Source organism: Schizosaccharomyces pombe (genome assembly GCF_000002945.2).
Source record: "Schizosaccharomyces pombe strain 972h- genome assembly, chromosome: I".
NCBI classification, from domain to species: domain Eukaryota; kingdom Fungi; phylum Ascomycota; class Schizosaccharomycetes; order Schizosaccharomycetales; family Schizosaccharomycetaceae; genus Schizosaccharomyces; species Schizosaccharomyces pombe.
In genome coordinates this window covers 590779-617761 of record NC_003424.3, presented here as the reverse complement: position 1 = coordinate 617761, position 26983 = coordinate 590779, and the positions used below count along the sequence as shown (strand labels likewise).

The 26983-nt window shown below is 35.0% G+C and overlaps 10 protein-coding genes and 25 long non-coding RNA genes across 35 annotated transcripts, besides 1 other annotated feature; 14 read left to right on the top strand and 21 right to left on the bottom strand.

The window, feature by feature from the left end:
* Window positions 1–46: 46 nt before the first annotated feature.
* Window positions 47–396: an LONG TERMINAL REPEAT.
* A 90-nt stretch (window positions 397–486) lies between these two features.
* Window positions 487–4393, top strand: mkh1 (MEK kinase (MEKK) Mkh1). The gene has a single exon (NM_001018404.3). The coding sequence runs from the start codon at window positions 914–916 to the stop codon at window positions 4262–4264; it is 3351 nt and encodes a 1116-aa protein (NP_593005.1). The 5' UTR covers window positions 487–913; the 3' UTR covers window positions 4265–4393.
* On the bottom strand, window positions 751–998 carry SPOM_SPNCRNA.2268. Its single transcript, NR_191636.1, has one exon. It is a non-coding gene; the product is annotated as a non-coding RNA (long non-coding RNA).
* SPOM_SPNCRNA.2267 lies at window positions 1125–1478 on the bottom strand. Its single transcript, NR_191635.1, has one exon. It is a non-coding gene; the product is annotated as a non-coding RNA (long non-coding RNA).
* Window positions 1594–1804, bottom strand: SPOM_SPNCRNA.2266. Its single transcript, NR_191634.1, has one exon. It is a non-coding gene; the product is annotated as a non-coding RNA (long non-coding RNA).
* Window positions 2260–2518, bottom strand: SPOM_SPNCRNA.2265. The gene has a single exon (NR_191633.1). It is a non-coding gene; the product is annotated as a non-coding RNA (long non-coding RNA).
* On the bottom strand, window positions 2829–3087 carry SPOM_SPNCRNA.2264. Its single transcript, NR_191632.1, has one exon. It is a non-coding gene; the product is annotated as a non-coding RNA (long non-coding RNA).
* SPOM_SPNCRNA.2263 lies at window positions 3270–3473 on the bottom strand. Its single transcript, NR_191631.1, has one exon. It is a non-coding gene; the product is annotated as a non-coding RNA (long non-coding RNA).
* On the bottom strand, window positions 3504–4312 carry SPOM_SPNCRNA.2262. The gene has a single exon (NR_191630.1). It is a non-coding gene; the product is annotated as a non-coding RNA (long non-coding RNA).
* A 30-nt stretch (window positions 4394–4423) lies between the features above and the next one.
* On the bottom strand, window positions 4424–6914 carry rrp6 (exosome 3'-5' exoribonuclease subunit Rrp6). The gene is made up of 2 exons (NM_001018403.3): window positions 6610–6914; window positions 4424–6551 (listed from the first exon to the last, which is right to left on the bottom strand). Exons 1-2 carry the CDS (start codon window positions 6874–6876, stop codon window positions 4485–4487), a joined length of 2334 nt encoding a protein of 777 aa, NP_593004.2. The 5' UTR covers window positions 6877–6914; the 3' UTR covers window positions 4424–4484.
* Window positions 4664–5868, top strand: SPOM_SPNCRNA.2261. Its single transcript, NR_191629.1, has one exon. It is a non-coding gene; the product is annotated as a non-coding RNA (long non-coding RNA).
* SPOM_SPNCRNA.2260 lies at window positions 6101–7708 on the top strand. Its single transcript, NR_191628.1, has one exon. It is a non-coding gene; the product is annotated as a non-coding RNA (long non-coding RNA).
* spo20 (sec14 cytosolic factor family, phospholipid-intermembrane transfer protein Spo20/Sec14) lies at window positions 7059–8793 on the bottom strand. The gene is made up of 4 exons (NM_001018402.3): window positions 8612–8793; window positions 8261–8563; window positions 7942–8064; window positions 7059–7878 (listed from the first exon to the last, which is right to left on the bottom strand). The coding sequence occupies exons 1-4, from the start codon at window positions 8768–8770 to the stop codon at window positions 7603–7605; spliced, it is 861 nt and encodes a 286-aa protein (NP_593003.1). The 5' UTR covers window positions 8771–8793; the 3' UTR covers window positions 7059–7602.
* Window positions 7920–8233, top strand: SPOM_SPNCRNA.2259. Its single transcript, NR_191627.1, has one exon. It is a non-coding gene; the product is annotated as a non-coding RNA (long non-coding RNA).
* A 137-nt stretch (window positions 8794–8930) lies between the features above and the next one.
* On the top strand, window positions 8931–9356 carry SPOM_SPNCRNA.667. Its single transcript, NR_151032.1, has one exon. It is a non-coding gene; the product is annotated as a non-coding RNA (long non-coding RNA).
* On the bottom strand, window positions 9189–9494 carry SPOM_SPNCRNA.2258. The gene has a single exon (NR_191626.1). It is a non-coding gene; the product is annotated as a non-coding RNA (long non-coding RNA).
* A 699-nt stretch (window positions 9495–10193) lies between these two features.
* SPOM_SPNCRNA.2257 lies at window positions 10194–10601 on the bottom strand. The gene has a single exon (NR_191625.1). It is a non-coding gene; the product is annotated as a non-coding RNA (long non-coding RNA).
* On the top strand, window positions 10551–13450 carry nab3 (poly(A)-binding protein Nab3). Its single transcript, NM_001018401.3, has 3 exons — window positions 10551–12324; window positions 12407–12747; window positions 12803–13450. The coding sequence occupies exons 1-3, from the start codon at window positions 10913–10915 to the stop codon at window positions 13264–13266; spliced, it is 2217 nt and encodes a 738-aa protein (NP_593002.1). The 5' UTR covers window positions 10551–10912; the 3' UTR covers window positions 13267–13450.
* SPOM_SPNCRNA.2256 lies at window positions 10770–11458 on the bottom strand. The gene has a single exon (NR_191624.1). It is a non-coding gene; the product is annotated as a non-coding RNA (long non-coding RNA).
* Window positions 11649–13634, bottom strand: SPOM_SPNCRNA.666. Its single transcript, NR_151031.1, has one exon. It is a non-coding gene; the product is annotated as a non-coding RNA (long non-coding RNA).
* Window positions 13635–13761: 127 nt separating this feature from the next.
* On the top strand, window positions 13762–15914 carry SPOM_SPAC3H8.08C (transcription factor). Its single transcript, NM_001018400.3, has one exon. The coding sequence runs from the start codon at window positions 14011–14013 to the stop codon at window positions 15700–15702; it is 1692 nt and encodes a 563-aa protein (NP_593001.1). The 5' UTR covers window positions 13762–14010; the 3' UTR covers window positions 15703–15914.
* SPOM_SPNCRNA.2255 lies at window positions 13869–14746 on the bottom strand. The gene has a single exon (NR_191623.1). It is a non-coding gene; the product is annotated as a non-coding RNA (long non-coding RNA).
* Window positions 14876–16341, bottom strand: SPOM_SPNCRNA.2254. The gene has a single exon (NR_191622.1). It is a non-coding gene; the product is annotated as a non-coding RNA (long non-coding RNA).
* Window positions 16244–16936, top strand: pfd3 (prefoldin subunit Pfd3). Its single transcript, NM_001018399.3, has 3 exons — window positions 16244–16287; window positions 16337–16435; window positions 16480–16936. The coding sequence occupies exons 1-3, from the start codon at window positions 16277–16279 to the stop codon at window positions 16877–16879; spliced, it is 510 nt and encodes a 169-aa protein (NP_593000.1). The 5' UTR covers window positions 16244–16276; the 3' UTR covers window positions 16880–16936.
* A 20-nt stretch (window positions 16937–16956) lies between these two features.
* aur1 (inositol phosphorylceramide synthase Aur1) lies at window positions 16957–19313 on the bottom strand. The gene has a single exon (NM_001018398.3). It carries the CDS (start codon window positions 18844–18846, stop codon window positions 17578–17580), a length of 1269 nt encoding a protein of 422 aa, NP_592999.1. The 5' UTR covers window positions 18847–19313; the 3' UTR covers window positions 16957–17577.
* SPOM_SPNCRNA.665 lies at window positions 18323–19631 on the top strand. Its single transcript, NR_151030.1, has one exon. It is a non-coding gene; the product is annotated as a non-coding RNA (long non-coding RNA).
* Window positions 19472–20039, bottom strand: SPOM_SPNCRNA.156. Its single transcript, NR_150450.1, has one exon. It is a non-coding gene; the product is annotated as a non-coding RNA (long non-coding RNA).
* SPOM_SPNCRNA.664 lies at window positions 19686–20097 on the top strand. The gene has a single exon (NR_151029.1). It is a non-coding gene; the product is annotated as a non-coding RNA (long non-coding RNA).
* Window positions 20098–20235: 138 nt separating this feature from the next.
* Window positions 20236–23861, top strand: mms1 (E3 ubiquitin ligase complex subunit Mms1). Its single transcript, NM_001018397.3, has 3 exons — window positions 20236–22862; window positions 22903–22991; window positions 23031–23861. The coding sequence occupies exons 1-3, from the start codon at window positions 20485–20487 to the stop codon at window positions 23783–23785; spliced, it is 3222 nt and encodes a 1073-aa protein (NP_592998.1). The 5' UTR covers window positions 20236–20484; the 3' UTR covers window positions 23786–23861.
* Window positions 21515–21739, bottom strand: SPOM_SPNCRNA.2253. Its single transcript, NR_191621.1, has one exon. It is a non-coding gene; the product is annotated as a non-coding RNA (long non-coding RNA).
* On the bottom strand, window positions 22857–23779 carry SPOM_SPNCRNA.2252. The gene has a single exon (NR_191620.1). It is a non-coding gene; the product is annotated as a non-coding RNA (long non-coding RNA).
* Window positions 23856–25541, bottom strand: SPOM_SPAC3H8.04 (chromosome segregation protein). Its single transcript, NM_001018396.3, has one exon. The coding sequence runs from the start codon at window positions 25017–25019 to the stop codon at window positions 24003–24005; it is 1017 nt and encodes a 338-aa protein (NP_592997.1). The 5' UTR covers window positions 25020–25541; the 3' UTR covers window positions 23856–24002.
* Window positions 24053–24369, top strand: SPOM_SPNCRNA.2251. Its single transcript, NR_191619.1, has one exon. It is a non-coding gene; the product is annotated as a non-coding RNA (long non-coding RNA).
* Window positions 24470–24935, top strand: SPOM_SPNCRNA.2250. Its single transcript, NR_191618.1, has one exon. It is a non-coding gene; the product is annotated as a non-coding RNA (long non-coding RNA).
* Window positions 25176–26978, top strand: SPOM_SPNCRNA.663. Its single transcript, NR_151028.1, has one exon. It is a non-coding gene; the product is annotated as a non-coding RNA (long non-coding RNA).
* img2 (mitochondrial 54S ribosomal protein mL49) lies at window positions 25610–26695 on the bottom strand (the record flags this gene model as incomplete). The annotated part of the gene is made up of 2 exons (NM_001018395.3): window positions 25610–26344; window positions 26516–26695. 2 exons carry the CDS (start codon window positions 26693–26695, stop codon window positions 26207–26209), a joined length of 318 nt encoding a protein of 105 aa, NP_592996.1. The 3' UTR covers window positions 25610–26206.
* Window positions 26979–26983: the final 5 nt, after the last annotated feature.

The window sequence follows — 26983 nt, the reverse complement described above, 5'->3', positions numbered from 1 at the left end:
GAACGCTATTTTTGGATAACGTCTTGTGCCGTTAAACCAATAATAATGTAAGCTACGCAGTTTGGTATCTGATTTAAGGATACGTAAACTGCGGTGAGTTTTCCTTGTAACCTATTATATTACAATAAACAGGTTGTATGAGTAGCAACTGAGTATTGTATTAACTGTGTTATAATGTTACCTATCACTAATATAGCTCATAACTGAACTGAGGAACGAGGTTCAGTTGTAACGCTATTTATAATATTTCTAAATAGTTGTTATCAACTGGTAACTAGTATATAGATGGATAGTTACCCGTGATTATCAATAAACGGATCTTAGCTAGTATTCCAACATATGACATATAGTGATACACAACGTAGTGTATCATAGCGTAATGTAGTATTGCTGACAAATAATGAGACTTCTAATTTTATCCTTATAGCACTGAATTCGACTTTGCATCATTCACTAGTCAAACCGCAAGCGATTTTGAGCGGGCCTAAAGCCAGACACCAAGCTGGAGATTGCTTGGTTTACCCGTGAAGGTTTATAGAATCGAAATATCAGTTTTACATTGATAAAGTATCTATTTTTAATTCTCTATTATTTTCTAACAGGCTTCTGTGGAATTGGCGGTATCATACGGGCTGCATGTCAAAACACATGGGAAGTCTTTTTGCAATATCTTTAAACCCTGAGTACTAGTGATTCAACATTTCTCTCCTTTCTTAATATTTTATTTACCTGCAAGAAATTGGGCTATTACTAACATCCCAAGTCTGTCTTTTGCAAATTAGTTCACTCGTTTCAGCCGAATCTTAATTTTTTTAATCATAAACTACTTAAGCAGCAATCTCCAATTCGTTTGACAAAAAAAAGGTTTTTTATCTTGAATTCTTTTCAAAGTAACTAATACTGTTCTGGGTATATGGCTGCCGATATCGGATCGCAGTCATCAGGCTCTTTGGAAGAACGGTTTGAACAGTCTCTTCATCTTCAGAATGTCGATAAGCAAGATTGGTCACTTAACAGTGTACTTCAGTTTTTAAAACTATACAAATTTAACAAAGAATGGGAAGACGTTTTTATTAAAAGTCGAATCGAAATGGATTTATTTATCAATTTGGCCGATCAATCAAAAGCCGAGGAATTCGCCTTTAAAAATAAATTGAGCAAGGAGTCTGCCATCCAATTGAGTAGCTGTATTCGCAAAACACTTTTAGCACCTTCTTCGACTCGCGTACCTAGCAAAAACTCGTCTTACGAAACATTAACTTACAGCGCCAAAGATAGTTCGGATGACGTTTTTACAGAAACTAACTCTGGTTTCCGCTCTTCAAATCAAAATTCGTCCCTCAAAAGCTTTCAGAGTGTTCCTGATAGCAATGTGAACGTGTTTGGTGGCTTCGGTGGATCAGTAGTCGACAACAATGAGCTATTGAGCACAGGAAAAAACTCCCATCAAACAACCTCTTTAAATTTGGAAGGCTCTCCTATAAACTTACACGCTTACAAAGGAACTGTCACTTCAATAATTAACGATGACAGCAGAAACATTAATAAAAAAACATTGTCGAAACAACCTGTATCCGAACATAAAGAAAAACAAACTAGCTTTCTCCGTCGTTTCCGGGTACCTGGGTTTTCTCGTGACAAGGATAAAACTAAAGATTGCCCTTCTTCAAATTCGAACCCATTCCATTTAGCTTCTTCAAATGTGAAAACATTAGACGCGTCTTTGGATCAAGGTGAGTGGGTACCTCGTATTCATCGTTTAGAAAGTCAAATTGGTTTAATATCCAAAAAGAAGTCATTTGTTCTTGCTACTATGGATGATATGAAATTCACAGTAGTGGATATTACCAACGTCCAAAATGCTACTCAGCTACGTAAGCTAATAGCTAAGAGTATGTATTTAGACATTTCAATTGACCAGTTTGATTTGTTTCTCACGGAAGTCGGCGGGGCTCAATACATAGAAATATTAGATGATAGAAAGCTTGATATTGCAAGGCTTTATTCTGATGAATTTGGAACTATTAAATTTTTCGTAAAGCCATCACAAAATGAAGAATCGGGTATGGATAGTGATACTTATTTATCTTTTGGCACAAAATCAAGTTCAACTTATAAAGCTGATGATGACTCAATATATCATCGCAAGGAAGATTTTAAAAAGCAACCAAGTTACCCTGTGCTTACTTCGGATTTTGAAATTACTGATGCAGGACCTAATTTATCATTATCAGGGCATCAACCTGATAATAAATACTACAAAGGTTTTAGTTCGGCACCGAATTTGGCAGTTGTTCCAGAATTACCATCTCGACGTTTTCGAGGGTTTGAAAAAATCCGTGGTGCTAAAGGAGAAATGGCTACAAAAATTTTGGATGCCACTGAAGCCCAAAGTGAAAAAAACAAATTTACCGTTTGTAGACCTCACAAGAAGGTCACATTGAAAATGCCACTTAATTCCGGCTCTTCCGCTCCCCAAAGTCCTTCATCTAATACTTCTGCTTCTGTTTTAACTAGAAATTTTGTGGCACATAGAGATCCTCCACCCCCACCCACAGAGACATCTAGTTTACGTCGAAAAAATACATTGACTCGTAGACCAAGTATTCGTCACGCTCGGTCCTCTCCTTACATTGATACCGGACATAACGAAGCTAGCAAATTTTCACATACGTCTTTTGACCCCAAAGCATCTAGTAAATCTTCTAATTCATTAAAGGAAAGTGTGGAAGCTTTATCAGAAATACCTTTTGAAGATGCGCCTGCACTAGACGAATCGGATCTTTCTGGGGATCCCTTTTGGGCTATACAGCCCAAACAATCTTCCTCCCAAGTACCTAAAGAAAATCATCACAACATTCAATCCAAACTTTCCATTAACACAGAGGCTGCTACGGATTTGAAAGCAAATGAACTATCTTCGCCTAAAACTCCTGAATACTGTAGAGGTGATGACAGATCCATTAGTTTATCACCGTTATCTTATCGTTTAAGAAAGTCCAAACATATTCGTGAATCCCCACCGTCTTCAAAGGTTATCAATTCTGGTAACTGGGAAGTTCGTCCATCTGCTGATGATCTTTATGAGGATGTTGATCGATTTTTTCCCCGTTATGATTTGGATAAAGTACTTGTAGTGGACCAAAGCCGCATGGTTTCTTCCCCTTCAAAGGTATCGATACGTCCGAAAATGAAGTCTGTACGATTATTAGCCCGCGAAGCATCTGAAGCTCGGAAAGAAATACGACATAACGCGAGACGCAATAAATCTGGAAATCTTCTACGTCGATCAAGTACGAAACTTTGGGGCTCTAGGATTGTAGAACTAAAACCAGATACTACTATAACTTCTGGATCAGTTGTTTCACAAAATGCCACGTTCAAATGGATGAAAGGAGAATTGATTGGAAATGGTACTTATGGTAAGGTATTTTTGGCTATGAACATTAATACGGGTGAATTGATTGCAGTAAAGCAAGTTGAAATACCACAAACTATTAATGGCCGTCATGACCAATTACGCAAAGATATCGTGGATTCCATTAATGCAGAAATTTCTATGATTGCCGATTTGGATCACTTAAATATAGTGCAATATCTGGGTTTCGAAAAGACGGAAACGGATATAAGTATATTCCTGGAATATGTTTCAGGTGGTTCAATTGGTCGATGTTTGCGGAATTATGGTCCTTTCGAAGAGCAACTGGTCCGTTTTGTATCACGCCAGGTGCTCTACGGGTTGTCTTACTTACATTCTAAAGGTATTATACATCGAGATTTAAAGGCTGACAATTTGCTCATTGATTTTGATGGAGTTTGCAAAATTTCAGACTTTGGAATATCTAAGCATAGTGATAATGTGTATGACAATGACGCAAACCTGTCCATGCAAGGATCCATCTTTTGGATGGCACCTGAAGTAATTCATAATGATCATCAAGGATATAGTGCTAAGGTCGACGTCTGGTCCTTGGGATGTGTAGTGTTGGAAATGTTAGCTGGTCGTAGACCGTGGTCTACAGATGAGGCTATCCAAGCTATGTTCAAGTTAGGTACCGAGAAAAAGGCGCCTCCTATTCCTAGTGAATTGGTGTCTCAGGTATCACCCGAAGCGATTCAATTTTTGAATGCATGCTTTACTGTGAATGCTGATGTAAGGCCAACCGCAGAGGAATTATTAAATCACCCGTTTATGAAATGTGACGAAGAATTCAACTTTAAGGACACGAATCTTTACGACATGCTTTGTAAAAGAAAGAGCTAAATTGGTCGCAATTATTATTTATTACTTAGCGTTTCCTCGCAGGGGCATGCATTCTCAATTTCTTCTTATAGCTATTTATTTAATATTGAAATTAATTTTGAAAATTATTACATTATTATACAAACAAACATACATGATCATTTTCAATTTCTACAATGTATTTAAAAGTAAATTTTCATTTTGTCAAAATTGTTTCGTTTATTTAAAATTAAAACTGATATTAATAAGATGTACTCTTCCCGTCTGAAACCTTCCTTTTTTTGAGTTCCCTAGTATTTCGCTTTGGTAAACTTACCTTGTTAAGAGGATTAAAACCCCGTTTCCCAAATTTATTTTTTCCTACATCAGAGTCTAAGTCAGCAATAAAATTCTTTTGATTTTTATAATCAAAAGGTGCTTCATTGATAATTGGACTGTCATTAGAAACATGTTCGGCTTCAATAGTAAGTTTTCCGCTGTTCTTCTTTTTCTTCTTTTGCTTCCGTTTTTTTGACACTGAAGTTGAAGCTTCCGAAGGTTCAATATCTTCATTTCGCTCCTCTATGGGGTTTGAGGGTTCTTTATGATTAAGCTTAGAAGAATCCCTTTTTTGCTTGTTCAGCCCTAAATCCCTAATGACTATAGGCTCTTGTTTCTTCTCTCCATTCAGACTCGGGTTTGCAGCTTCAGTTACAGTGGACTGCTTTACATTCAATTCGGATTCAACATGCCCTTGAGTACAAGGAAGAGTTAATGAAAAAGGAATATTCTGGTTCACTATAAAGAGTCTCTCTTTACGAGCTTTCCGTAAATCATCTTGCGACTGTCCCTCAATCCAAAACGCAGATCCATTTGCCAGCAAAGTCTTTAGTTTACTTCTATTTTGTTTAGAAATCTCGAAAACACTGGAGTCAACTTTGTAATCACCCAAAGTATTCGATTCGGAAAAAACTGCTAGCGGTTGATTTTGCTTCTCAACTTCTTTAAATTGGGATTTCTCACGATCTACTTGCTCATTATACAACTTTTCGGCTTCTTGAACGACTTTAACGATATCTTCAACATACATGCGAGCAATTGGTGTCAATTGCTTAGAAATTGAAAACACATCAGCCGCTTCAACCGGTTTACTGGCGGCAATCGCAATAAGTAAACGATTTGGCAACACATAGCGAACACTTTCATCTTCTTTTCGGGCTACGGAATCTCTCCAATCGTGCAGTGCTCGATAAATCATCAAAGCTTCCCGTCCAATTATTTTAGAAGAGCCAAACTTAGTAAGTACATTTCTCCAGCCATCAGTACCAAGTCCATAAATAGGATCATAAGGCTCAAGTTCATACTTTCTAAGAGATATTTGTTTACTGGAATTGAACACTGATTGCATAAGATTTTCTTTTCTTTCAGCTGATTTTGATATGAGTTCATTTCGTAAATGATCCCAAATATATAACAAATAATGCGTATCAGATTGAGCATATTTTAACATTTCCCGAGGCAAAGGACGGATTCTCCAATCAGCCATTTGGTATCTTTTATCTGCATCATAATCACAATACTTTTGTAACAGAAAAGCCAGACCATGACCCTCAAATCCTAAAACTTTAGTAGCATAGTATGTATCAAATAAGTTTACAACGTAAAGCCCGAAATCTCTTTGCAGCCAAATGATATCCATAGTTGCACCATGAAAAACTTTAATGATATTTGGATTAGTAAAAACAACATTCAAAGCTTCAAGCTCTTCGCGGAGTTCCAAGGTGTCAACAATCCAATCTTTTTCTCTATTACTAATTTGCATTAGACAGACGAACCCTCTAAATGATCTGTAATCATGGTGTTCAAGATCAACGGCTATTTCTTTGCTGTTTTGTAATTCTTTTAGCATATCCGATAACTGACTTTCAGTACTAACCCAGATAGGTTCTGTTTCGTCGACAGAGCCAGTATCGATGGGATTAGACATTTCTGAAACCCATGGAGGATATACGCTATTTTGTATTTCTGGTTCATATGGATGTGGTAACGAGTTTTTGAGACTAGGGTCCAATTTGACTTGAGCGATAATCTTTTCGAGCGGTACTAACGAATGTGGTTTTTCAGTTAACTTCCAAGACCACACAAACTCCCTGGAATTATTAGGCTGTACTCGAAACCTTAATTGAGGCTTAGTAAGATGAGCTGCGTGAATAACCTTGTAGGGCAACTTTTCTTTCTTTGGTTTTTTATTGGCAACATCGCTTGTCGACGCATGGGTTTCGATCGCTGGCTTTTTTAAAAGTCCTTGAGCTTTATCGATAGAATAGTCCTATATTCATACGTCTTAGTTAAATAAAATCCGTTTACAATTTCAAAAATTCACTTACAGCTTTTTCAAAGAGTATGTCTAATGTGTCCGATACTTCTGCCCATCTATTATCTATATCTTCAACGTCCACAATATCCTCCGCCCGACTTCTGTCTACTTTAGAAAGAAGCAATTCAATTAATCTCATAAAACGAGAAGAAACACTTTTTATGTTTTCATTGAATTCGGTATCAATTGATTTATAAAACGGTATATCAACCTTTGCCAATTCAGAGCAATAGGCTGTACTATTCATTAAACCCTTAAACAATTCTGACTCATCCATTATGCTATTGTTTACCCTACTGGATCAGTAAGGTTTTTGGTTTGGTTCAGGAATTTTCAAGCACTTTTACCACACGCTCAACGAATTACCGAACTTGAATATAGACATCGTTAAAGTACGAAATACAAGAGCTATTTTTATATATATAAAATATTTTACACAAATGCAAAATCTTAGCAGAATTATGTAAAAGCAATTATTTATGATTAGTTCAAAATTGTGAAACTATTAGCAGGCAACTATAGAGAGGTCTTTTATAATATAGGCATTCAATTTTGATCAAAAAGTAAAAAAATAATCAAAGTAGATGAATTACAAATTTAAAAACTTCGGATAATCTAGAATGGATGAAACAATCAAATCAGTTGGATCATCGAGCGTCCTTTTTTGGAAAATTAATGAACGATATATGTATTGAGACCTTCTATAAGGATTAAGAATTGTAACAGCAACCATCCCATGATGTTGATGATGGATCAACACATGACTTTCGAAATAAAATATTTATATATGCTTCGATCTATATACGATAATTTCGTCGAATAGTAAACCGTAAGTAGAAGGAAGTACCTGAGATGCTGAGTAAAAATAGAACGAAGACCTTTAAGAACTAAAACGCAGAACAAAGTTGAAAGATCGGCAAAAACTCTACACACTATTACTCTTATCAAAGGACAAACCACATTCATCTATTCTAGCAATTAAATCCCGTTCGGAGAAAGAAGTCTAATTTTTGTTCATCCACTGTTCTTCATGCCATGGACCGGCGTCAGATAGTTCGCAGCCACCTGGACATTGGCAGTTTCCACCGAGTTTAGCAGGAAGATTATCAGCAGGGATTTGTTCGAGCAGAGCACTCTTATAGTTTGAGCCTAAAATATGAATTTTTTTGACAGTTGCCTCATCCAAAAAACCTTTGATAAGATTAAAGGCAGAAGAGAATCCCCAAGGAGCGTTAATTACATAAAACTTGCCCATCCTTTCGGGGTAATAATCTTGACTCTTTAACGTGTTAATACTTGAAAAAAAAAAAAAAGAACAAAAATTTCAACATTTTCAACTTACAATGCTTGATGCTTGACGAATGTAGCTGTAAACCGAGTGAATACTAGTAATACCAACACCCTTTAGATCCATGATTGTGCACGAAGTTTCAATCAAGCCTCCTGCTTTACGAGAACAAGCGGGCTGAAGACGGTTAATAAAGATGAAAAGAAATATCAAAATGAAAAAATATATCACAAAAAATTCAACACAGTAGAAAACCAAAAGTTTTTCTATTAAAAAGCCGAAAAACCAGCCTTATATGGAATATGCAAATCCAAAGGAAAGGTTTGATTATGAGAATTACTGGAGATACATTTAATCATTTGAATTTACTTACAAACCGTTTTAAAGCAAGCATTTCATATTCATAAACCAAATTTTGCATCATACGCTCGGGAGTCGTGATTTGGTACAACTTCTTCAAATCAATGTTACCGAGTTGCTCAACGTATACCGGACGGCCGTCGATGTCAGTTTTATGATAAAATTGAGGGTAATATTTGGAAACGGCTTCTTTCTCATCATAATGAAAGTTTTTGATAAGATCATCAACACCAAATTCTTTTCTCCACTTTTCGCATTTAATAAACATTTCCAGCGACTGTTGCAAATTAAATTTACGGGCTCTCAAAAAACGCAACTAAGAATCCATTAGTACAAACACAAAGTTTCCTGCTGTACAACTTACTAAAGTGGCATCGTCTAATCTTTCCGTGTATCCAAGTTTTTGTAACTCTAAACGCATGCTATCTAGCGTAGCTTGCTGTGTAGAATTCAAATGCCCTGGGTGCCCTAATGGAGCATTTGGATTAGTTAGAGGATAAGGATCCGATATAGTTTCTGACATCTTTTTGTTTAGACGATGGTTGTAGAGAGAAGACCTAATGACCCAGTCTGTACAAGATGTATAAAGGAAAAGGAAGAACGTCAGCGACCTTAATACTAGTGGTCATCAGCCGTGGGGGATCAGTCAAGCGTGGGGGCCTTTTACCTACTACCGCAGGAACCTTTGTTGCCATGCTACACCCAACGCTATTGTTATATGTGAGTATGAGGATAAACTTCAGTGTTAAAAATCAGATGAGAGGAAGAAGCTCCTCGTATGAGGTTTAAATTGTGTATAACCAATTTTTCAACTTGCATGAAAAGTGCGACAAATTTGAGATGCAGAATGGCCTTCAACGAGGCGTTGAAGGTAAATAAAACATGGGGAAAAAGTGACAATTTAACTTTGTGGAAGCATTTTTTCTTTACCAAAAAAAACGAACGATAGATAATGTTTATTTTATTTAAGCCTTTGAGTGCGCTTGTGGTGATTTTCTGTCATCAATATTTATGCACCTGACAGCTTTGAAAGAGTAAACCAGGCACTAAGAAGCGTTATAGTACATAGAGTATAGAATATGTAAATGGATGATCATATTGCGATTTTGAGATTGTTGTCTATGTAAAAACGGTATAGGAGTATCGTAGCTGGATATTTATGTGAAGTAAAACAGTTCAATTTTATGATTGTTCAGTTTTCGTATTATAAATGAGGAGTAGAAAATTGTCATAGAGTTGTGATTAAAAAAGAACTTTAAATAAGCAAATATAGTAAAGGAAAAGAAATTTTATTGCAAATGGAAAAATATTTCGTGAATAAGCAATTTAACAAAAAATACATATTGAAACGTAAATAAAGTAATACTATACGACATAAAAAATAAAATAAAATAAAATCTAAAGAATGAATAAAATAAATAATAATTAGACTAACAGCCACTTAAATATATATACAAAATTTTTTTAAAAACTAGTTTTGTCTCGCAAACGTAATTATTGTTTCCTTCTCTTTCGATCGAACTTCAGCCATAATTTTGAAAGCGTTTCTTCCACGCAAAGTTTAACAAAACATACAAGAGTGAAAGGCATTGCTTGAATGGACAGTCCATTTTGTACTTGCATAAAATTTTCAAGTTAGTATCAAATTTTCTACATGTTAGCAATAATACATTTATTTACATTGATTTTACCTTTAAAGACCTATAACAATATAAATTTTTGATTATTATATTAACGTTACGGAAGGATAGTATAATCGTCAAAATATCGTTATAATTTAACAAACGAATAAATGCAGGAAACAATGCATTACGCAAGCTTGTTACTAAAGGCAGGAAGCATAGTTTGAATATAGGATGAAAACCGTGGATATCAATGTTATAAGCATTTAACATTGAATAAGTATGGTAGAGGTGAAAAGAATCAGTACTACGTTTCTTAATTGGCAACCTTGCACCTCAAACCCAGCTGAAGTGTACTTTGCACACGAGTCTATTACTACATGGTTTTTTTATACATATTAAATAATAGCAATGGTTATTTGAACTGCAATAACGGTAACCCTACCCCGATATCTCCAAGTTTGAAAATTTACTGCTTTTATGAAAATTTAGTTTACAGTTTGTTTTGGAAACGATTATGCTATCAGTGCAGAAGCTGAAAAAAAGAAAATTTCGGGATAGTAAAATTGTTTTCATGTCATTTCCCTGGCGGTGGTTTTGAAAAGCCCGAAGTTCCATTCATTTGAGTGGCAACTTAATTTTTCATCTATTTAAAGGATGCAATTTTAGTACCACTCCGCCGTATCTTCTACCTAAGACATAAAGTTGTGAAGAAGAAAAAAAAATAAAGGTAGTTGGAAGAAAACCATCTGCATAAATTTCCTTTTAATCGCCAACTCTTTACACATTTGGTTGAGTGTGAAATTTTTACTTTTTCTGTTTCACCCTCTAGTTATTTCCATTCATTGCACCTTGTGTAAATATTTTATTTAAAAATTGGACCAGTTTATCAAATGCATAAAATTTAGTACTTTAATCTTTTAAAGCTAATTTTGTTTTTGTTACTCTGTCCTCTTAATTCTCCTTCATATTCCCTGTTAATAATAATAAATTAAAAAAATTTGATGTTTTATTTTGGTTTTACTTTTCAAGTCAATCAATAAATGTCATCCTCGTCTAAAGATTCTTCGTTCCAAGTGGAAACTCCTGTGCAGAATATTTTAGAAACCAGTACAAACTCCGAGCTTCAAGACCAGGTATCATCTCCATATGAACCAGACTACAACTCACCTGTCAAACAGGCTGCTGCTTCGATAAGTGCTTTACAAACACAAGACGACACTTTATTCAACAACGTTGATGAACGTACATTAGAAAATAAGGATGGGAATAAGTCAGATGATGCAAACTTTGATCAAGTATCCGGTATTCCTTCTGGAAGTTTGGAGATACCAATATTAAACTCAGCTACTAGCAACATTCGGTTAACTCCTTCAGATACTTATAATAATATTCCAGTTTCGGACACCAACAATGAGGAAATTTCTAAAAACATATATGGAGCTCCAATTTTAGAGTCAACTTCTTCCGACTTTCAAAGTAAGGATTCACTTTCCACTACTCAACCAAGTGTTTCGGGGGGAAACGGATCTACCTCTCAAAGTCCTCCTTCACTCGACGTTGAGCAAAATAAGCCTTTTTCGATATCCAATGAACCAGTGGAACAAGAAACTGAAAACTCTTCTACTAAAGATTTACAAGTATACGATTTTCAGACCGCTTCAGAGCATTTACCTGAACAATCCTTACAAAACACCACTTATTATGATCCGTCAAAAACTTATAGCTCGGTGAATTTTGAAGAAATTGAATATGGAAAGTCTCATGAGAAATTAGATTTACCTTATAGAACTACTGATTTTATTCCCTATTCTAAAGACTTGTCAACTAGTCCTGAGGCTCACAGGACTAGTATTTATTCGTATAGTGCTAATTTGCCCAATTATTATAATGAGCATAATGAATTACATGAACATCATAATCCCCAGACACCCAGTTCCCCGGAATCTGCGTATAGTCCTGAAAATTTGCAACTTAATCATGAAGCACAAAATGTTGAATATTTGGGTAACAATGCTGCCGAGAAATCGTTGCAAATGAACTTAGAGGATGAACAAAGATTTCAACAATTTTTGAAAGATGAAGAAAGTATAATGTCAAACTGGTATCCAGGGCAATTTCCTTCAGCTTCTCGCTTATTTTTGGGTCATCTAAATACAAAGAGCTTATCTAAACGAAATTTGTGGAAAGTTTTTAAAATTTATGGGCCTTTAGCACAGATAGTTTTAAAAGCAAATTATGGTTTCGTTCAGTTTTTTACAAACGAAGATTGTGCTAGGGCTTTAAATGCGGAACAAGGCAATTTTGTTCGGGGTCAAAAGCTGCATTTGGAAATTTCTAAAATTCAGAAGAAATATCAAAATCAAATAGAAAACATGAAGAAAGGATCACATGTTACCAAAAGTAATCAATATTCTGAAATGATTGGAAACCTTCCTTATCCCACTAGTAGCAGGTAAGGAATTATCGTTGCTGCAATTAATTTCGCAAAACATCGCAATTTTGTTTGTTTTTTTAGCCTTGCTAACGTAATACAGAAAACGCACGCGATCTCCTTTAATGTCGAAGGGTAAATCCTACGATAGAAAGGGATCTATATCCATGTCTAAAAACTTCAGCCCTGATTGTGAAATACTAGTCACGGAAGACTGTCCAAAGGAATTTGTATGGGGAGTGGAAAAAGTCTTTCAGGAGCGTCGATTGAATATACATACCACTTGTTTGTACCGTGACTCAAACTTACAAGTCATTATTAAAAGCTGTATTATTAACAGCGTTAAATCCATTATCTTGATAAACGCCGGTTTGGCTCACCTAGGGAAGGTGTCGGTTCAAGTGTTTAAAGACGGATCTAGCGATTCAGAAGTCCGTTGTGATGGTACGTTGAATAAAGATATATGTGTTTTGACAGAACTCTAACTTTGTCTTTATAGAATATGCTGCTGTGGACGTGATGGTTGCTGCAAGTATTGTTCACCACGCAAAGACTTCTCTCATGCACTCAGCTGCTTCTAGTACGCCATCGTATAATGGTGAGCGTATTGTGCCTGACGTGCCATCTCCCTGTATATCAACGAATCCTAATCTACCAGCTTTAGTAGGTTCTTTAGATTCTGTTAATCTTCACCATTTATTAGGATTCATTCAAAATACCTATAGCACTACTTCATACATTCCAACTAGAGTTAGTTTTAATCCTAATGATACCGGAGGATCATTTGGAACAATTACATCTCAGTCCCAATTTGTTGTGAATGAGATGCCTAAAAATTATGCTCGTGATAATTACGAAGCATTGCATTCTCAAGAAAGCCGCCAAAGGTCTTCAGTTGCTGGAAACAAGCAACTTCAAAAGATATTAGAGCAGCTCGCAGAGCTCAAGCAACCTGATTTTTGATATCTGACCTTAGAAAAGGTTTATATATATTATTTGTTAACAAGTGTTTTAGGTAGCACTTTGTTAATATGGTTTTGCGATATATATGTCCTTGTCTTCAATATTTATTTCACTTTTTTCTCAGTTATTCTTGAAGCATTTATATGTAAAAACCAACAGACAAGTAATTTTTCTTGCTGCACGGACTATCAACTGTTCATTTGTATTTTTTTCGATGCATACAAAAAATGGTAATAAATCGTTAGGAAGAAAGTTTCGATACTTGATTTTTACTGATTAAGAGATTTAGCGAGTAAAAATTAATAACAACGACATATTTTTATTATTAATTTGATGATCATGAATGTCAAATGTCCTTTTAATATTTTACTACTTAGGTAAACGTGCAGTTTAATTGATCTGATAACAGCGATGCACTGCTACGCAACGCCGACTAGTACGTTGTAAGCTTAGTAAGTAAGTAAGTAGTAACTTTTATATTATAATCTTTTCATTACTAGTAATACAAGTGCCTCCCAATCTGAAGTTGCAATTAAGGAACTTTATTTAAAGTATATTATCAGGTTAATTTTTTTAATTAGAAATAACAACCGCTGGTCGGTCTGAATATCAAGGTGCTTTTAAAGGATTCTCTAAAATAGGAAGTTTTGAAGGATCCTCGTTTTATTTTGTGCCTCCACTTCAAATACGGAGGCAACTACAATTGCTTGAAAGGAAATTATCAAGTTATCAATACTTCTAATAATGTCTTCCTCTCCTCCAGCTTTAAAGAAATTTCGAAAACGCAGCCCAAAATCATGTTTAATTTGTAGGCGCCGCAAGGTCAAATGCGACCGTCAGCAGCCTTGCTCTCGATGTAAAGAAAGGAACGAGGTTTGCACTTACGCAGATGATACCATTGATAAAATGAACGTCGGACCACATCCTAGTCATAGCGAAAATGCTTCTGATTCTGAAACCACACTGGAAGTTTCTCCCGATATTAATCCGAAAAAAAATGAGAAATTTGATTTTTATGGATGGAGATCACTCTTTGAGTTGATTAAATATAGAAAGGATAGCGACATGTGCTCATCTCGACCTTCGTTTTCAATTCAGGCTTACAGTAGCTATAAAGATAATGTGGTTGTTGAGAGTTTGGCGAACCTTTTACCGCCATTTTGCATATCACAGAAAATTGTTAATTTATTTTTTAAAACACTAAATGTTGTCTGTCCTATTTATGATCAAGAGACAGTAGAAAAAAGCTTAAACAACATTGAATCACCAGAATCTTTTTCGTACGAAGATGCCTTCACTTTATTACCAATTATTGCTGCAACTATCCAGCTGAGCGATTTGCCTGATGTTATTCTCAATTTTTATAATTCGGCGGGGATTACTCCATTGGAATCCAGCCGTCTTATAAATTTAAAACTTAACGAGATATCCGAGCAGGAATATAAACATTTATGCTTGCCTGATAAAGAAATAATTCAGATGCTGCTTTTGCGAGCGTATGCAACAAAATTTCGCACAAGAATAAGAGGAGTGAATACTGACTTATGTAGAAGCATTCACGTATCAACCTTAGTAACTCCCCTCTTCCAAGTTACGGAAAAAATAGGAAAAAATACGTCAGATTTGTGGTTTGCTCTCTGTGAAATTGATGGTTTGGAATGTGTATTAAAGTACCGTCCGCCATTCATTCAACACGACACTTATGGTCGTCTCAAGCCGCTTCGTTGTTTTTTTAATGACGATATTAGCTACAATTTTCATCTACTTCTTGGAAGGTTACTTGATTGTGGTGTTTCAATCTATAAATCTGTTCATTCACTCACCGTTAGTAAATTCATTGATAAACTGGAGAGTTATGAATCACAGCTTTCGCTTATTTTGGTAGATATAGAAGCAAAGTTTTATGACCCTTCTAATGAAGATATTCAATTTCGATACATATTTTTGAAAATGGTGTTCTGGACTGCACGTGTGAATTTGTATCAATGTTTTATTACCCTGGATTCAGGGATTTTAGAAGATGAAGAAACTATTATTGGTAATTTGGGTGAAAGTTGTATTCAGTGCGTGAGGCTACTCATATCTCAAATCACTATATTAGAAAAACGAGGCTGGCTTTTGGTAGCGTTGTTGGAGATTATCCACGCCCTCATGTTGGCTGCGTTTTGCCGTGATAAAGGCTTTGAGGTGCCTTCTGACTTAGGTGACATAACATTATATGTACAAGAAAGAATGGTTGATATCGTAACATTTGATGATGGCATGGCTGTCCGATTTGGATATGTTTTAAGATTCATCAACAGTATGTTACACCCAAATGAACCGCCTATGCAAGATGCAGAACCTGAAACCACGGAGGATCCCTCTAAATTATTCGCTGACATTTTTGATTTTACTTCAAATTACTTTATACCGTCCGCCCTTCTTGATCAGTGACCTAAACGAGCACTTTGTAATTTTTTTGTTTGTATGATTGATTAAATTTCGATTAATGTTCCAAAGTGGTTCTAATGTCAAATTTATCTGCTCTTTTAATGACTCTCGTTTTTTAATGTAACTATTTTTGGTTCAATATAGACCATTTAGGAATTAACTTTCTTACTATCCTTCTATAAAGTTGTCTTTCAAATACAATTTTTTCAACAAAACTGCCTTTTCCAAACAGAATATGTTTAACTAAAATATGTGATTTCAAGTAATTAAAAAACGTTTAAAAAGTTTAGTGATATAAAACTCTCGCTAGTACTTTCAAATGAAAATGCATTACGCTGCGCAATGGTTCTATACAGGTTATGGTTGGTAAATTGGATGAATAGATTTTGCAACAATTATCAATTACATGTGTATAACCAAAATATTCTGCCTATTTAGACTGTGTAGTTCAGACTTGGTTAGATTTGGTAATTAGGGAATAATACGCATTTCCAAATTTGTAACATTACTATACCTATTACCTTTGACACTCAGTTACCTGTTCAAAACAACCGCCCCTTTTTCTGTTGCATAGAGAATGAGTTCTTCGTATGTACTGAAGTATAATACTTTTTAAAAAAATAACTAATATGAATAGAAATCCACGGGGAATTCCACCCGCTCAATTTTTTGAGTTCAAAGAGTTATCTATGGAGGAAGCTCAAGGTCATCTCGAAAAGTTCCAAGAAGCAATTGCGTAAGGATATATATGTTATTTCATATTAATATAATGTAATTTAGAAAGTACAAATTCATGGAGACTAGTGTGGTCAGGAGAGTTGCTAGTTTGGATGACAAAATTCCTGACATTCGAAAAACGTTACAGAGTGTTCAGTTCTTGAAAGAGCGACAAGGTGACTCTTTTACTGTTACATATGAACTAAATGACACATTAAATGCAAAAGCAGAAGTAGAAGCTAAAGACAATGTCTACCTTTGGTTAGGTGCAAATGTTATGCTTGAGTATACGGTTGAAGAGGCAGAAGCATTGTTAACGCAGAAGCTGAACTCAGCGGAAGAAACATTGAAAGCATGTAAAGAAGATTTGGAATTTTTGAGAGCTCAAGTCACTACAATGGAAGTGAATACAGCTCGCGTGTATAACTATACAGTTTTGCTTAGGAAAAAAACAAAAATGTAGTTAGTCAAAGCTGCTTAATTTCTTTATAAATGTTTCCAAAATATATTATCATTTTAACACATTTGCTTATCCTTAATGTCTCTTTAGTGTGTGTAACAAATGATAGAAAAAACTATATTATTATAACAATATTCTTATTTTAGAAACGTATAACCAACATTTGTATAAAAACGCTTTACAGAATAAAAAAGGATTACATTAATGCTCCGTTCTGGATTTTCGTGCAAACAAGCAATAAACTAAATGAATAAAACAAGCCTTCTCACACACATTTCAAACCAAATTTAAAATTATGTCAAACGATTTAAATCACAACAAATAAGGAAAATGAAATTCTAAATGTGTTCCTTTCACAACAGTTGACAGTGTAAGAAGCTGGATAAAAGAGTTCTTTATTAACGGAAATGATAAAAAAACGACAAATACCTATACATCACACTGGAAGATACCCGGCCTAATCGCTGTTAAGAGTTTCGAAAAGGAAGTGGAGACCAAAAGCGGTATTAATACCAAAATAGCTTCCTTCAAAATTAGTGATACAAATTAATTTTACAAATTGTAAAGAATGACTCAATGGATGTCAGATTAACAGTTAAAAAACACAATGAACAACATCATTCCAATACCACTATGAATCAAACCGATTCTAGTCAATGTATCATGTAGCTTTTGGAAATATATTCTTAAAGCACGTTGATTTAAGGAAGATGACTTGCATCAAAGATGGAGGAAGTGGTACTGGCAGGACGATCAATCAAATCAGCAGCAGGACTAGGTAACGGCTCAGGTGATGATGAACCCACGGACCATTCATGATCGGTGTTAGCAAGTTCCATATTGTTAAGACCACTCATGAAGGCTACTGCATTAGGGTTTTGAGTAAAAGAATCCCTTCCAAGTAAGTATGGGCTGCCGGTACGAGCCAAGGAGTTGCTGGTTTTTTCGGAAAGACCATGACCGTGGATAACAAACTCGTATTCCCAACGAAGGATTTTACCAGTTTGCAACTGTGGGAGGCGTAGCTTTTGAGCAAAAACGAAGCATATAATAGCTAAACACATACCGCCGACCAAATCTACAAAGTAGTGGTGGGTAAGGTACATAGTACACCAGCAAAGCCATAGAACATATCCATAAAAGCAGAAGCGGTATCGAGGAAACACATGCGAAAGGAAAAGTGCTTCCAGCATGGCCCATCCAGCGTGAAGAGATGGAAAGGCACCAAAAACAACCGGAGAGTTAGAAAAACCATCAGTGTAAATGCTAGTGCCGAAGAGAGCATCAATACGGGCCAATCCACCAGGAGAGCCACGTACTGCATACGTGGCAGGTTCTAAACCATACATATTTTCATACCAAGGAGGAGAACAGGGGAAAGCCATTTGGATAAGAACACCAAATAAATTCATATAACCAAAAGTTCGAGCCCAAACTGGAAGAGTTCCAGGAGGTGCAAAGATGAAAAGAATAAATGAAATGATAAAAGGAGCCGAATAATGCATGACTCCATATGGAACCCAGGCCAAAATATCAAGGATGCTATGCGTGGTTTTCGAGAGAAGACTAGAAAGATTAGAGCCATAAAGAATATTTTCAAGTGTGGGTAAAACACGAACCCATATGGGTGGACGCCAGCGTTCTGGAATAAACCTACAAGAGTAAAATAAAATTGCCCAGGTGATGATAACAATGGCAGGAAAAAAAATTTGGCGTGTTAAAGGAACGGTCAACGCAATGGCCAAAAGACAGGCAATGCCAAATTTCCCCCAGAATCCAGGAGATTCAATGACAATACAAGCAAAAATCAAATTACCTGCTAGAAACACATATTGCAAATGTGTCCATGACCATTTCGTATTGCGTAGCAAACGAAATGTAGGCATAGGGTTTAAGCTTGTTTCCAACTTGTATTGGGATGCTCGGTTACACGCAGCAAGGCGCTTTTTTAAGGTCGAAAGAGCAGACATTGCTTCAAAGAATTATCAGAGTAAAAAAGGGAAGCGTACGAAAAAAATTTCGTAAGGAATTAACCGGAAAACTAAAGGAAAAAAAAGGAATTTTTATGAAGGAAAGAAAGTAGCTATTAAATGCAAGTGTCAAGCACTTAAAAGTAGCGATGTAAAATATTTAAAAAAAGATGGACCGATTAACCAATGTTCAGCTCACAGTTGCCAGCAATCAGGGCTATTTTTTTATTTTTTTTATAAAATTGCTAATTATATATAATATAATTAGTTTATTAACTTGCTTTTCCTCAAAAAACCAATTCGAGAAAGGAACTTTTGCAGAGGCAAAAAAGCTTCTCCGAAAGAGATACTAGTTTAAAAACCTTTGGTTGCAAATACAAACCAAAATACTCCAATTTAACTATACAATTGGAGTTAGTCGATTTCAATTGCCCCGTATAAATGGTTCTTTAGAGGTTGGTAGTGGCGAGCTGAGAATGGTACGGTCGGCTAGTATTTGTTTAGGTTTGGCAAGTGGTGTTACTGTAGCGCAACACAAGATAGCCTAGCGAAAACAACGTTATTTCGAAACTCTAGGTAATTGGAAGATATTCCTTCTCAGGTAACACTATTCGGCAACGGCAGCCAATAAAATATTTGAAAGCTAAGACTCGTTATTAAACAATAAGACACTAAGCTCCATATATAATTACCGTATCCAAGTTTACTGCACGGAAATGAGAAAGCGGAAAGTAAATCAGAAACAATTTTAGCGAAATAAAATATGAATTTCGATATAATAAGATAAAAACATTGCGGTTGAGGGTAGTATCAGATGAAGCAAATATATTATTGTAACTAAATACCTTAAGCGCATCTAGGACACGTACTTAAGCATGGGTCTATATATTCAATAACTTAGCAATGTTACGAAATATTTAGGAGGAATAGTTTTATGCACTCTTTAATACTTCAAATTTTACTTCCGTCTATATCTGTTGAATTAAGCATTCAAAATGACAATTGACAACATTAAAACAATGTAAATCTATTTGGAAGTACTAATTTTTGTTTTCGATTTCTTAATTAGGAAAACAAAAAGTGCCTACTTGCATTTTCACAGCCTTTTTCTTTGGATTCTGAATGTATACATTAGCACCCTGTTGATAATTCTTTCACGTAGGTAAAAAAGACATCATTAAGCTATTGATTTTAAATGGCCGTAGAAAATTCAAACTGTCGTAGGTCAGACAACACTTCTCTAAAGATGAAACCAAATCGTATATTTGTTAACTAGAAATCAAAATCATATATCGCATATTAATTGTTATCTTAATTTTTGTGTTCCTTAGGTTCTCGAAATTCCAACGATGGATATTCTTACATACATTCAACACAACCCAACATATTAACTCGAACAAGCCATGGTTGGTTGTCAATAATCCTTTCACATTTGGAGGAACTCGTAAGGATCTATCTTCTAAATAAGGGCGTTATATATATTTAAACCTGTACATATCTATTTTCATTGATTTTAATGTTTTTTCCGTATTTGCTAATTTCTTTGATGCATACGATTAACTAATAGCTTTTTCTATTCTATCAAAATTTGACTCTAATCAAATTAAATTGGTTCCAAGCGTTTAACTTTGTGAATTCATGGCAGAAATTATTCATCATTCAAACGTATTCACCTGGGCTTTTCATGTTTCCGAATATGATGGTGCTCCTCTCCTTTTACTTGGATCTTTTTCCTCTGTAGCTTCTGTGAGTTTAAAGCGATCTGGTGATTTACTACTTTTTGAAAGATTCACGTTGCCTGCAAGAACGAGGTCTGTTGCTTTGTTATCAAGCCATTTCCTTCAGTCAGAATCAGGTAGACATTCAATAGCGAATATTTTAATTGCTACTGAAAACGGAAAATGCTACTTGTTGCAGCTCGTCAAAACACCAGAAAAAGCGTTTCCGACGATTCGTATTAGAGATGAATTCGTTCTTGATACTCGAATGTACAACCATGAACAATTAGGAAAATCAATTGATTTATGCCCAAATGCTTCCTTGTGGGCTACTAATTCTTTTGCTGGTGATATTGTATTTTTCTTTTCACATCATCCTTCCTTAAGCAAGCAAGTCTTCGCTCAACTTTCTATCGATGGAATAATACTTCATACCATATTTGTACCTCCAAAAAGATCCTCTTCGTCTTGTGTTACGTATGTTTGTCTTTTTCTAGATTCAAATTCGAATCCTAGAATCAATGTTTATAGGTGGTCTAAGACGGAAACCTTTTCTGATGCTAGTTCTTACATAACCTTCTCAATACCGGTTCCATCCGAATTTTCTCTTGCTTCCCATATTATCCCTTGCTCCAATATTCCTGATCATTTTTTAGTATTATTGGAGACAAAGATTTGTCTGCTTTCTGTCCCACAGATAGAATGTGGGGATCTAAAATTTTTACAGACCGATCTTCCATGCAGCGGTTCACATAATTATCCATTGTCTATTGCAAATGATAACGAAACTCCGAATTGTTGCTATTTAACCTACGAAAATGGAGATTTGTATCGCATTCGTTACTCTATTTTGTCTATTGATATTAATTTAATTGGAAAGACTGGATCTTCTTTAGGAAATTTGATACTACCTTGTTATCCATACATTGTTTTTTGTGGTGACTGTTCTGATACATTAGTGTATGATGTTTCGGTATCGCCTATGTCCTTTTTTGGTAGCTTAATTGCTTGCGCTCCAATGTGGGATTTTGTGTATTCCTCATCAAGGCATAACACTTTGTTGGATGAAGACATCAATTGTAATACAGTTTATGCTACTGCTGGCATTGGTAAATCTGGGTGTTTGGTCACAATGCGTTACGGGTGCTCATCCACTACTTTGCTTGAAGCAATATTAACTGAGGGAGCTGTTTTATCAGGAATTATAAATTCTAACCACAACTCTGAATTTTACGCTTGGCTAACTTATCCTTGGCAAACACAAATTTTAAGGCTTCATCTCGATGGGGTCGTCGAAGATGTTACCGAAAGTCTTTTTTTGGATGATATAAAAGCTTTATATGTTATAAATTACCAAAATACGTTTATCATTATTACGGGAAAATCCATTTATGCTGTTACTCCTAGTTGTACAAAGTATAACCTTCTTGAGGTTTCAGGAGATGAAGAATTTGTTTTGGCTGCTTATAACGAATTAATTTTCATCGTTAAAAAAGATTTAATGAATTTCAAAAGTCAATTGCTTACACTAAAACTAAATACTCTTTCTAATGGTACACTTGAACTTCAGTCGCTTCCGGATTCCTTCGATCTACACGATGTCCCTACTTGTATTACTTCCTTTTCTTTGGAAAGAAAGCTACTGGTGATACTGGTTCATCCTTCACCTTATTTTGAATGCGTTTTCTATGATGAAACCTCACACTCTAGTGTCTATAAAGTCCCCTTAACAGGTTTTCAATTTGGATACCTTCCTCATAGCATATCGTATTTGAGAAAATCAAACCGCGCTGTTTATGTATTGATTTCATCCAACTCTACTCTTTTAACCGTCTATGTAACTCTAACGTTAGAGGGAGTACCGGATTTTAAAGTTTACTCTAATCCTATTTCAACAGACTTACCACTCACGTTACAGTCACCCTCCGATGAGTTTTCAACAATTTATGCATGGTCTGACTATTTGTATATAGTGGGTATCGATATGGAAACTGAACAACCTACGCTGAACCAGATACTTGAAGTAAATGACAGTTTTACTTGTGTTTCTGGTATTTACGATATTCCAAATAAGTTCCAGAACAGTGAATCAAGAATCATAGTGTATTATTCGAATAATACTTTGTACCTATCGGAACTTTGGCTTCCACAGCGAACCTTTTCTTCAAAACTAAATCTTGCAGCAACTCCCAAGAGATTACTTGTTGATAAATATACGAACACTTTAATCATTGGATGTTGTCACGTTTTAGTAAATGAAATTACAACCTCAGGTCTTGCTTTTTACGACTTGACTAAGTGAGTTACGTGTTTCTAGTGCCTACTAACAATTACACAGCTCGCGACTTTTCCCTGTCAATTGGCCTTCAATGGATATTAAAGGTAAACCAATATTCAAACCGGAGGAATTATTATATTCTATGTCTTGTAAGTTAGCTTTACTTTAATCACCTAACGATTATTTAGTTTGGATTGTAGCCGACGATCAAAAAAGAAAATATAGGTACCTTTGTATAGGAACAGGGGTACGAAAAAACGGATTAACTACAGGTCGTTTGTTAATTCTTACCATGAATAAAGATCATGACAGCAATGCTATAGAACTTCGCAATGTCATCACAATTAATATGAAAGACCCTATTTATTCCGTTTGTTCGATCGGAAAACATGGATTGTGTTATGCAACAGGACGAAAGATTGGTGTAAAGATGTTGGACTTAGACTCAAAGAAGTTTTGCAACAGTGATTGTGAGTTACCTGTTCGGTCTCCCATTGTATCGATGTCAACGTATAAGGACTATGTGTACACTTCTAGTTTAAGAGATTCTGTTGCCGTGTTCCAGTATGATAGTGAAAACAACTCCCTTAATTTAGTTTGCAGCGACACATCATCGAGACTAGGCATTGATTGCTTTTACATTTCACAAAAAAAATTATTGTTTTCTTGTGACAAAGACCGGTTATTAACTTGTTTCAAAGTTGAGGGTGAAGTTTGCACGTCTACCAGAGAACAAATGCTCCAGCCAATTCTTACTACAGTGTCTCAAACAAAAACAAATGCCTTAACTAACCATTTAAAGTATTCAGTTATTCGGGTGGATAAAGATAATCATAATATTGTTTGGGGATTGATGGGTTGTACTTTAGATGGGAATATCTTCAAGATCTTAATGCCTAACGATCCGACTTCGTCGGATACAATTATCTATTCTGATACTTAATGTTATCACACATTAGAAATTCCAATTTACAACAATAAATTTATCAGAGCAATACTAATGAACAATTTTTGGATGGTTTTAAATGACGTAGATAAGCAAAGAGTATAATATTAAATTAATTTAATATAAACTTGGAACGCATGAATGTTAATTTTCATTAAAAAAGAGTTATATAAGTCAATAAATCTTTACATGTCAGCAGTAAAAAGTTGGCTAGCTATCGACAACTTTCTGACAGCAGTGTTTCATTCACAATCTTCGTGTTCCCATATAACCCGCCTAAAGATTGCTGGACAAAAATAATTCTTTGAGAGTCATAAAGGTAATGGTGTCCTGCAGAAGTGCAAATAATTTGTAACTGTAATCCAAACTTTAAATGACTTAAAATTTTCCCACTTTTATCGTCTAGTTGCTGAAGATAATGTTTCTGGCGAATCCAGGTTTTAGAGCAATCAACCATACTTGAAACATTATAAGGCACCAAAAAAACTTTAATGACTAAACCGTTAGTTTGTCGAAGTATTAGTTGTAATTGCCCAACTGATGGAATTCTATATCCGAATGGATAGCCTTTATTCATGACTTTGTCGCTTTTTTGACTTCTCAGTCGAAATCGACCGATATAAGGAAATTGCACATTATCAACATTTCCAACGAGTGAGTAAGCCACAAAATTTATTTTTAAATGTGGCGGGAAAACAAGTGAAGGCTTGCATCGGCAAAACGAAATAACCCCAATTTCTATGGAAAACTCAAAAGGTACTGATGAACAGTAAGGCATGTGACCACTAAACAAACTCTCCTCGTATGATCCTATAAAACCACTCCTTTGAAAGCAGTTCTTCAATGAATAGGTATTTATACCTTTGGCGTTAAGAGAATGTTCAGCAGAAGCATCAATTGGTTGTTGTTGAGTTATATAATCACCAGACAATAATTTATTACAACGACATGAACATCTCGTGAACAGATGAGGCCCATTTGAAGGTTTAACAGATTTCTCATTGTTAAAAATTTCGAATTTCAATGGAGAATTACAGAGAAAGTGGTTGTTCGCCTTACTATTACCAGGAAAGTTTGAAAAAAAGTCTTTCATCTGACTTATCGATTTCAAATTCATCCATTCTTGTTCGATTGGAAAACTCCTGCTAGTAGAGAACAAGTTTCGAATATTTTTGTATAGCAATTCATTATTTTCAAGAGACGTTGATGTCGCACAATAACAAGCTGGCATTAATAAAAAAGAAAAAGAAAAGGAATAAAAGGCTTTCGATAATCGAATACAAATGAATGCGGTTTGTTCGCATTCAAGGAAAGTAAGGTATTAATGTCAAGAAAAAACAAAACAAAAAATTCAACACGGAAATAAAGTGCCTTATATCGTGTCAATGCTTAACCACTTTTTGATAAACGAAAAAAAAATAACAAAAAAAACAGAAAATCATTAAATCATGGATAACCGTAAGTATTTTTCGAGAAAGCCTCAGTTCACTAAAGAAAATATAATTCCCAACATTAAGAGTTATTCAGCTTATAATCACCAATAAAAAAGGGATAAACTACAAGGAATTTTCTTCTCGTGAATAATTAATTCATAAGCAAATTGTAAATCAACGTCTTCAGAACAAAGCAAAAATTTTAAAAGCTAAAAATGTTTGTCAAAATATTCCTATCACAGACAAATCCAAGTTCAATTCAAAAATAATGAAAAAGTCGTTGAGATTTCAGGATTATAAGTATGTGTGAAGGGAAAGGTAAAGAACAGTCCATGGGCGTATGACGCAGATATATAGATTATGTTTGAAGGTATGTTTTCGATATAGCATTTAATATTTGTCAATTTACAAACTATACAATATTGAGAAAAGAATTTTTAATTTAGTTATATACCCTAATAGCCTTAAACGTATTCTGTCTATAACTACAGTCAAAAAATAAAAACACCGGAGTTTCGATATATATATTATAATTTCCTTTAAGCGTTTATAAATTCAACAAAACAAACGAATAGGTAGCAAAAAAAAGATTGTATTTAGCATTTGGACGCCTCACATTAAGCAGATGTTTGAATTTCTTTTTACGCAAGTACCTCTTGAATGTTTCTACTGAAGCTCGAATAACTATTTATTTAAAGGTAGTTAAGGAAAACCATCACAAAAGATGCATTTTTTCCATTGTCAAGTTTGAAAACCACGTATGATGAGAAGAAATGAATCGAGATTAATTATTTGCAACAGCTGTGTTTTATTTGACATTATCACCGCTGTAACAAGGAGATGAAGTAAAAGTAATATGCTAAAAAGCCAAATTGATATATATGCTCGAGAGTTTTATGTTGATAAAAAGCAACTTTATCATTCCTTTGAAAGAAGGATACGTACATACATAGTAACAATCTAAAAAAGGAAAAATTCTAGGAACTTAAAAACCTTGGTCTTGTAACCATTCACGAACTGTGACTATGTGATTTCCCTTTAGGACAACTTGATTTGTTAACTTGTTTACATAAACATCTTTCGGTGACATTTTAAGTGTGGAAATGAGCCTGAGCCGCAAAGCCTATTGATAAAATATTGTTAGAAAAAAAAAAGAGAACGAATAAAAGAAGTTAAAATAAACTTGGGTTGGCCGTTAAAGCAAAAAGTTGATAGAACAATTTCCGCAGCATAGTGACTTTACTTGTACTTTCTTTAGCCAAGAGATTACTGCTGACGGAATATGTATACTTACATTAGAATCACCATGGATTTTACGAATTAAAGTCAGAATTTTCGTTCCTCGTTGTTTGTAGTCTAGATAGACTGGGAGATTTTTTGAAGGTGTACGTGAAACATGAAACCGAAGTGATTCGGATGCAATTGTTGAGTTGAACCTCAAATTTGATAGCACTGGCTTTAAGGATGATCGCATTTGGTTCAACAAAACTTTCTACGAGTTGCAGGAATTTATGGTGGATGTGTAAAAGAAGTCGTCGTGCATTCGCGAATAAAGAGGATTTCTATCATAACCTCCAAAAATTTGTAAGTTTTAAACAACTGTCAAACAGGAGCCTAAGATTAAGTGATTCACTAAGAACAATTAAAATAAAATAAAACGCTCTTGTTTTAAATAAATTTAATCGGTGCTTGAACCTCACGCGTGTTTAAACTCGAAAGTATTTTTACGGCACGGAATATACTTCAGCGAAGGTGCATACTC

Bases quoted from the DNA above. Each gene is read 5' to 3' on its own strand.
- spo20 (NM_001018402.3), bottom strand. From the start codon at position 8,770: ATGTCAGAAACTATATCGGATCCTTATCCTCTAACTAATCCAAATGCT. The intron at 8,065-8,260 runs GTAAGTAAATTC...AACCGTCTTCAG, and splicing joins TGCTTGCTTTAAAACGGTTT to CCCGCTTGTTCTCGTAAAGC. The intron at 7,879-7,941 runs GTAAGTTGAAAA...AACACGTTAAAG, and splicing joins TTCGTCAAGCATCAAGCATT to AGTCAAGATTATTACCCCGA.
- aur1 (NM_001018398.3), bottom strand. From the start codon at position 18,846: ATGTCTGCTCTTTCGACCTTAAAAAAGCGCCTTGCTGCGTGTAACCGA.
- rrp6 (NM_001018403.3), bottom strand. From the start codon at position 6,876: ATGGATGAGTCAGAATTGTTTAAGGGTTTAATGAATAGTACAGCCTAT. The intron at 6,552-6,609 runs GTAAGTGAATTT...GTATGAATATAG, and splicing joins ACATACTCTTTGAAAAAGCT to GACTATTCTATCGATAAAGC.
- SPOM_SPAC3H8.04 (NM_001018396.3), bottom strand. From the start codon at position 25,019: ATGCCAGCTTGTTATTGTGCGACATCAACGTCTCTTGAAAATAATGAA.
- SPOM_SPAC3H8.08C (NM_001018400.3), top strand. From the start codon at position 14,011: ATGTCTTCCTCTCCTCCAGCTTTAAAGAAATTTCGAAAACGCAGCCCA.
- mkh1 (NM_001018404.3), top strand. From the start codon at position 914: ATGGCTGCCGATATCGGATCGCAGTCATCAGGCTCTTTGGAAGAACGG.
- nab3 (NM_001018401.3), top strand. From the start codon at position 10,913: ATGTCATCCTCGTCTAAAGATTCTTCGTTCCAAGTGGAAACTCCTGTG. The intron at 12,325-12,406 runs GTAAGGAATTAT...AACGTAATACAG, and splicing joins CCTTATCCCACTAGTAGCAG to AAAACGCACGCGATCTCCTT. The intron at 12,748-12,802 runs GTACGTTGAATA...TTGTCTTTATAG, and splicing joins TTCAGAAGTCCGTTGTGATG to AATATGCTGCTGTGGACGTG.
- pfd3 (NM_001018399.3), top strand. The intron at 16,436-16,479 runs GTAAGGATATAT...AATGTAATTTAG, and splicing joins AAGTTCCAAGAAGCAATTGC to AAAGTACAAATTCATGGAGA.
- mms1 (NM_001018397.3), top strand. From the start codon at position 20,485: ATGGCAGAAATTATTCATCATTCAAACGTATTCACCTGGGCTTTTCAT. The intron at 22,863-22,902 runs GTGAGTTACGTG...ACAATTACACAG, and splicing joins GCTTTTTACGACTTGACTAA to CTCGCGACTTTTCCCTGTCA. The intron at 22,992-23,030 runs GTAAGTTAGCTT...ACGATTATTTAG, and splicing joins ATTATTATATTCTATGTCTT to TTTGGATTGTAGCCGACGAT.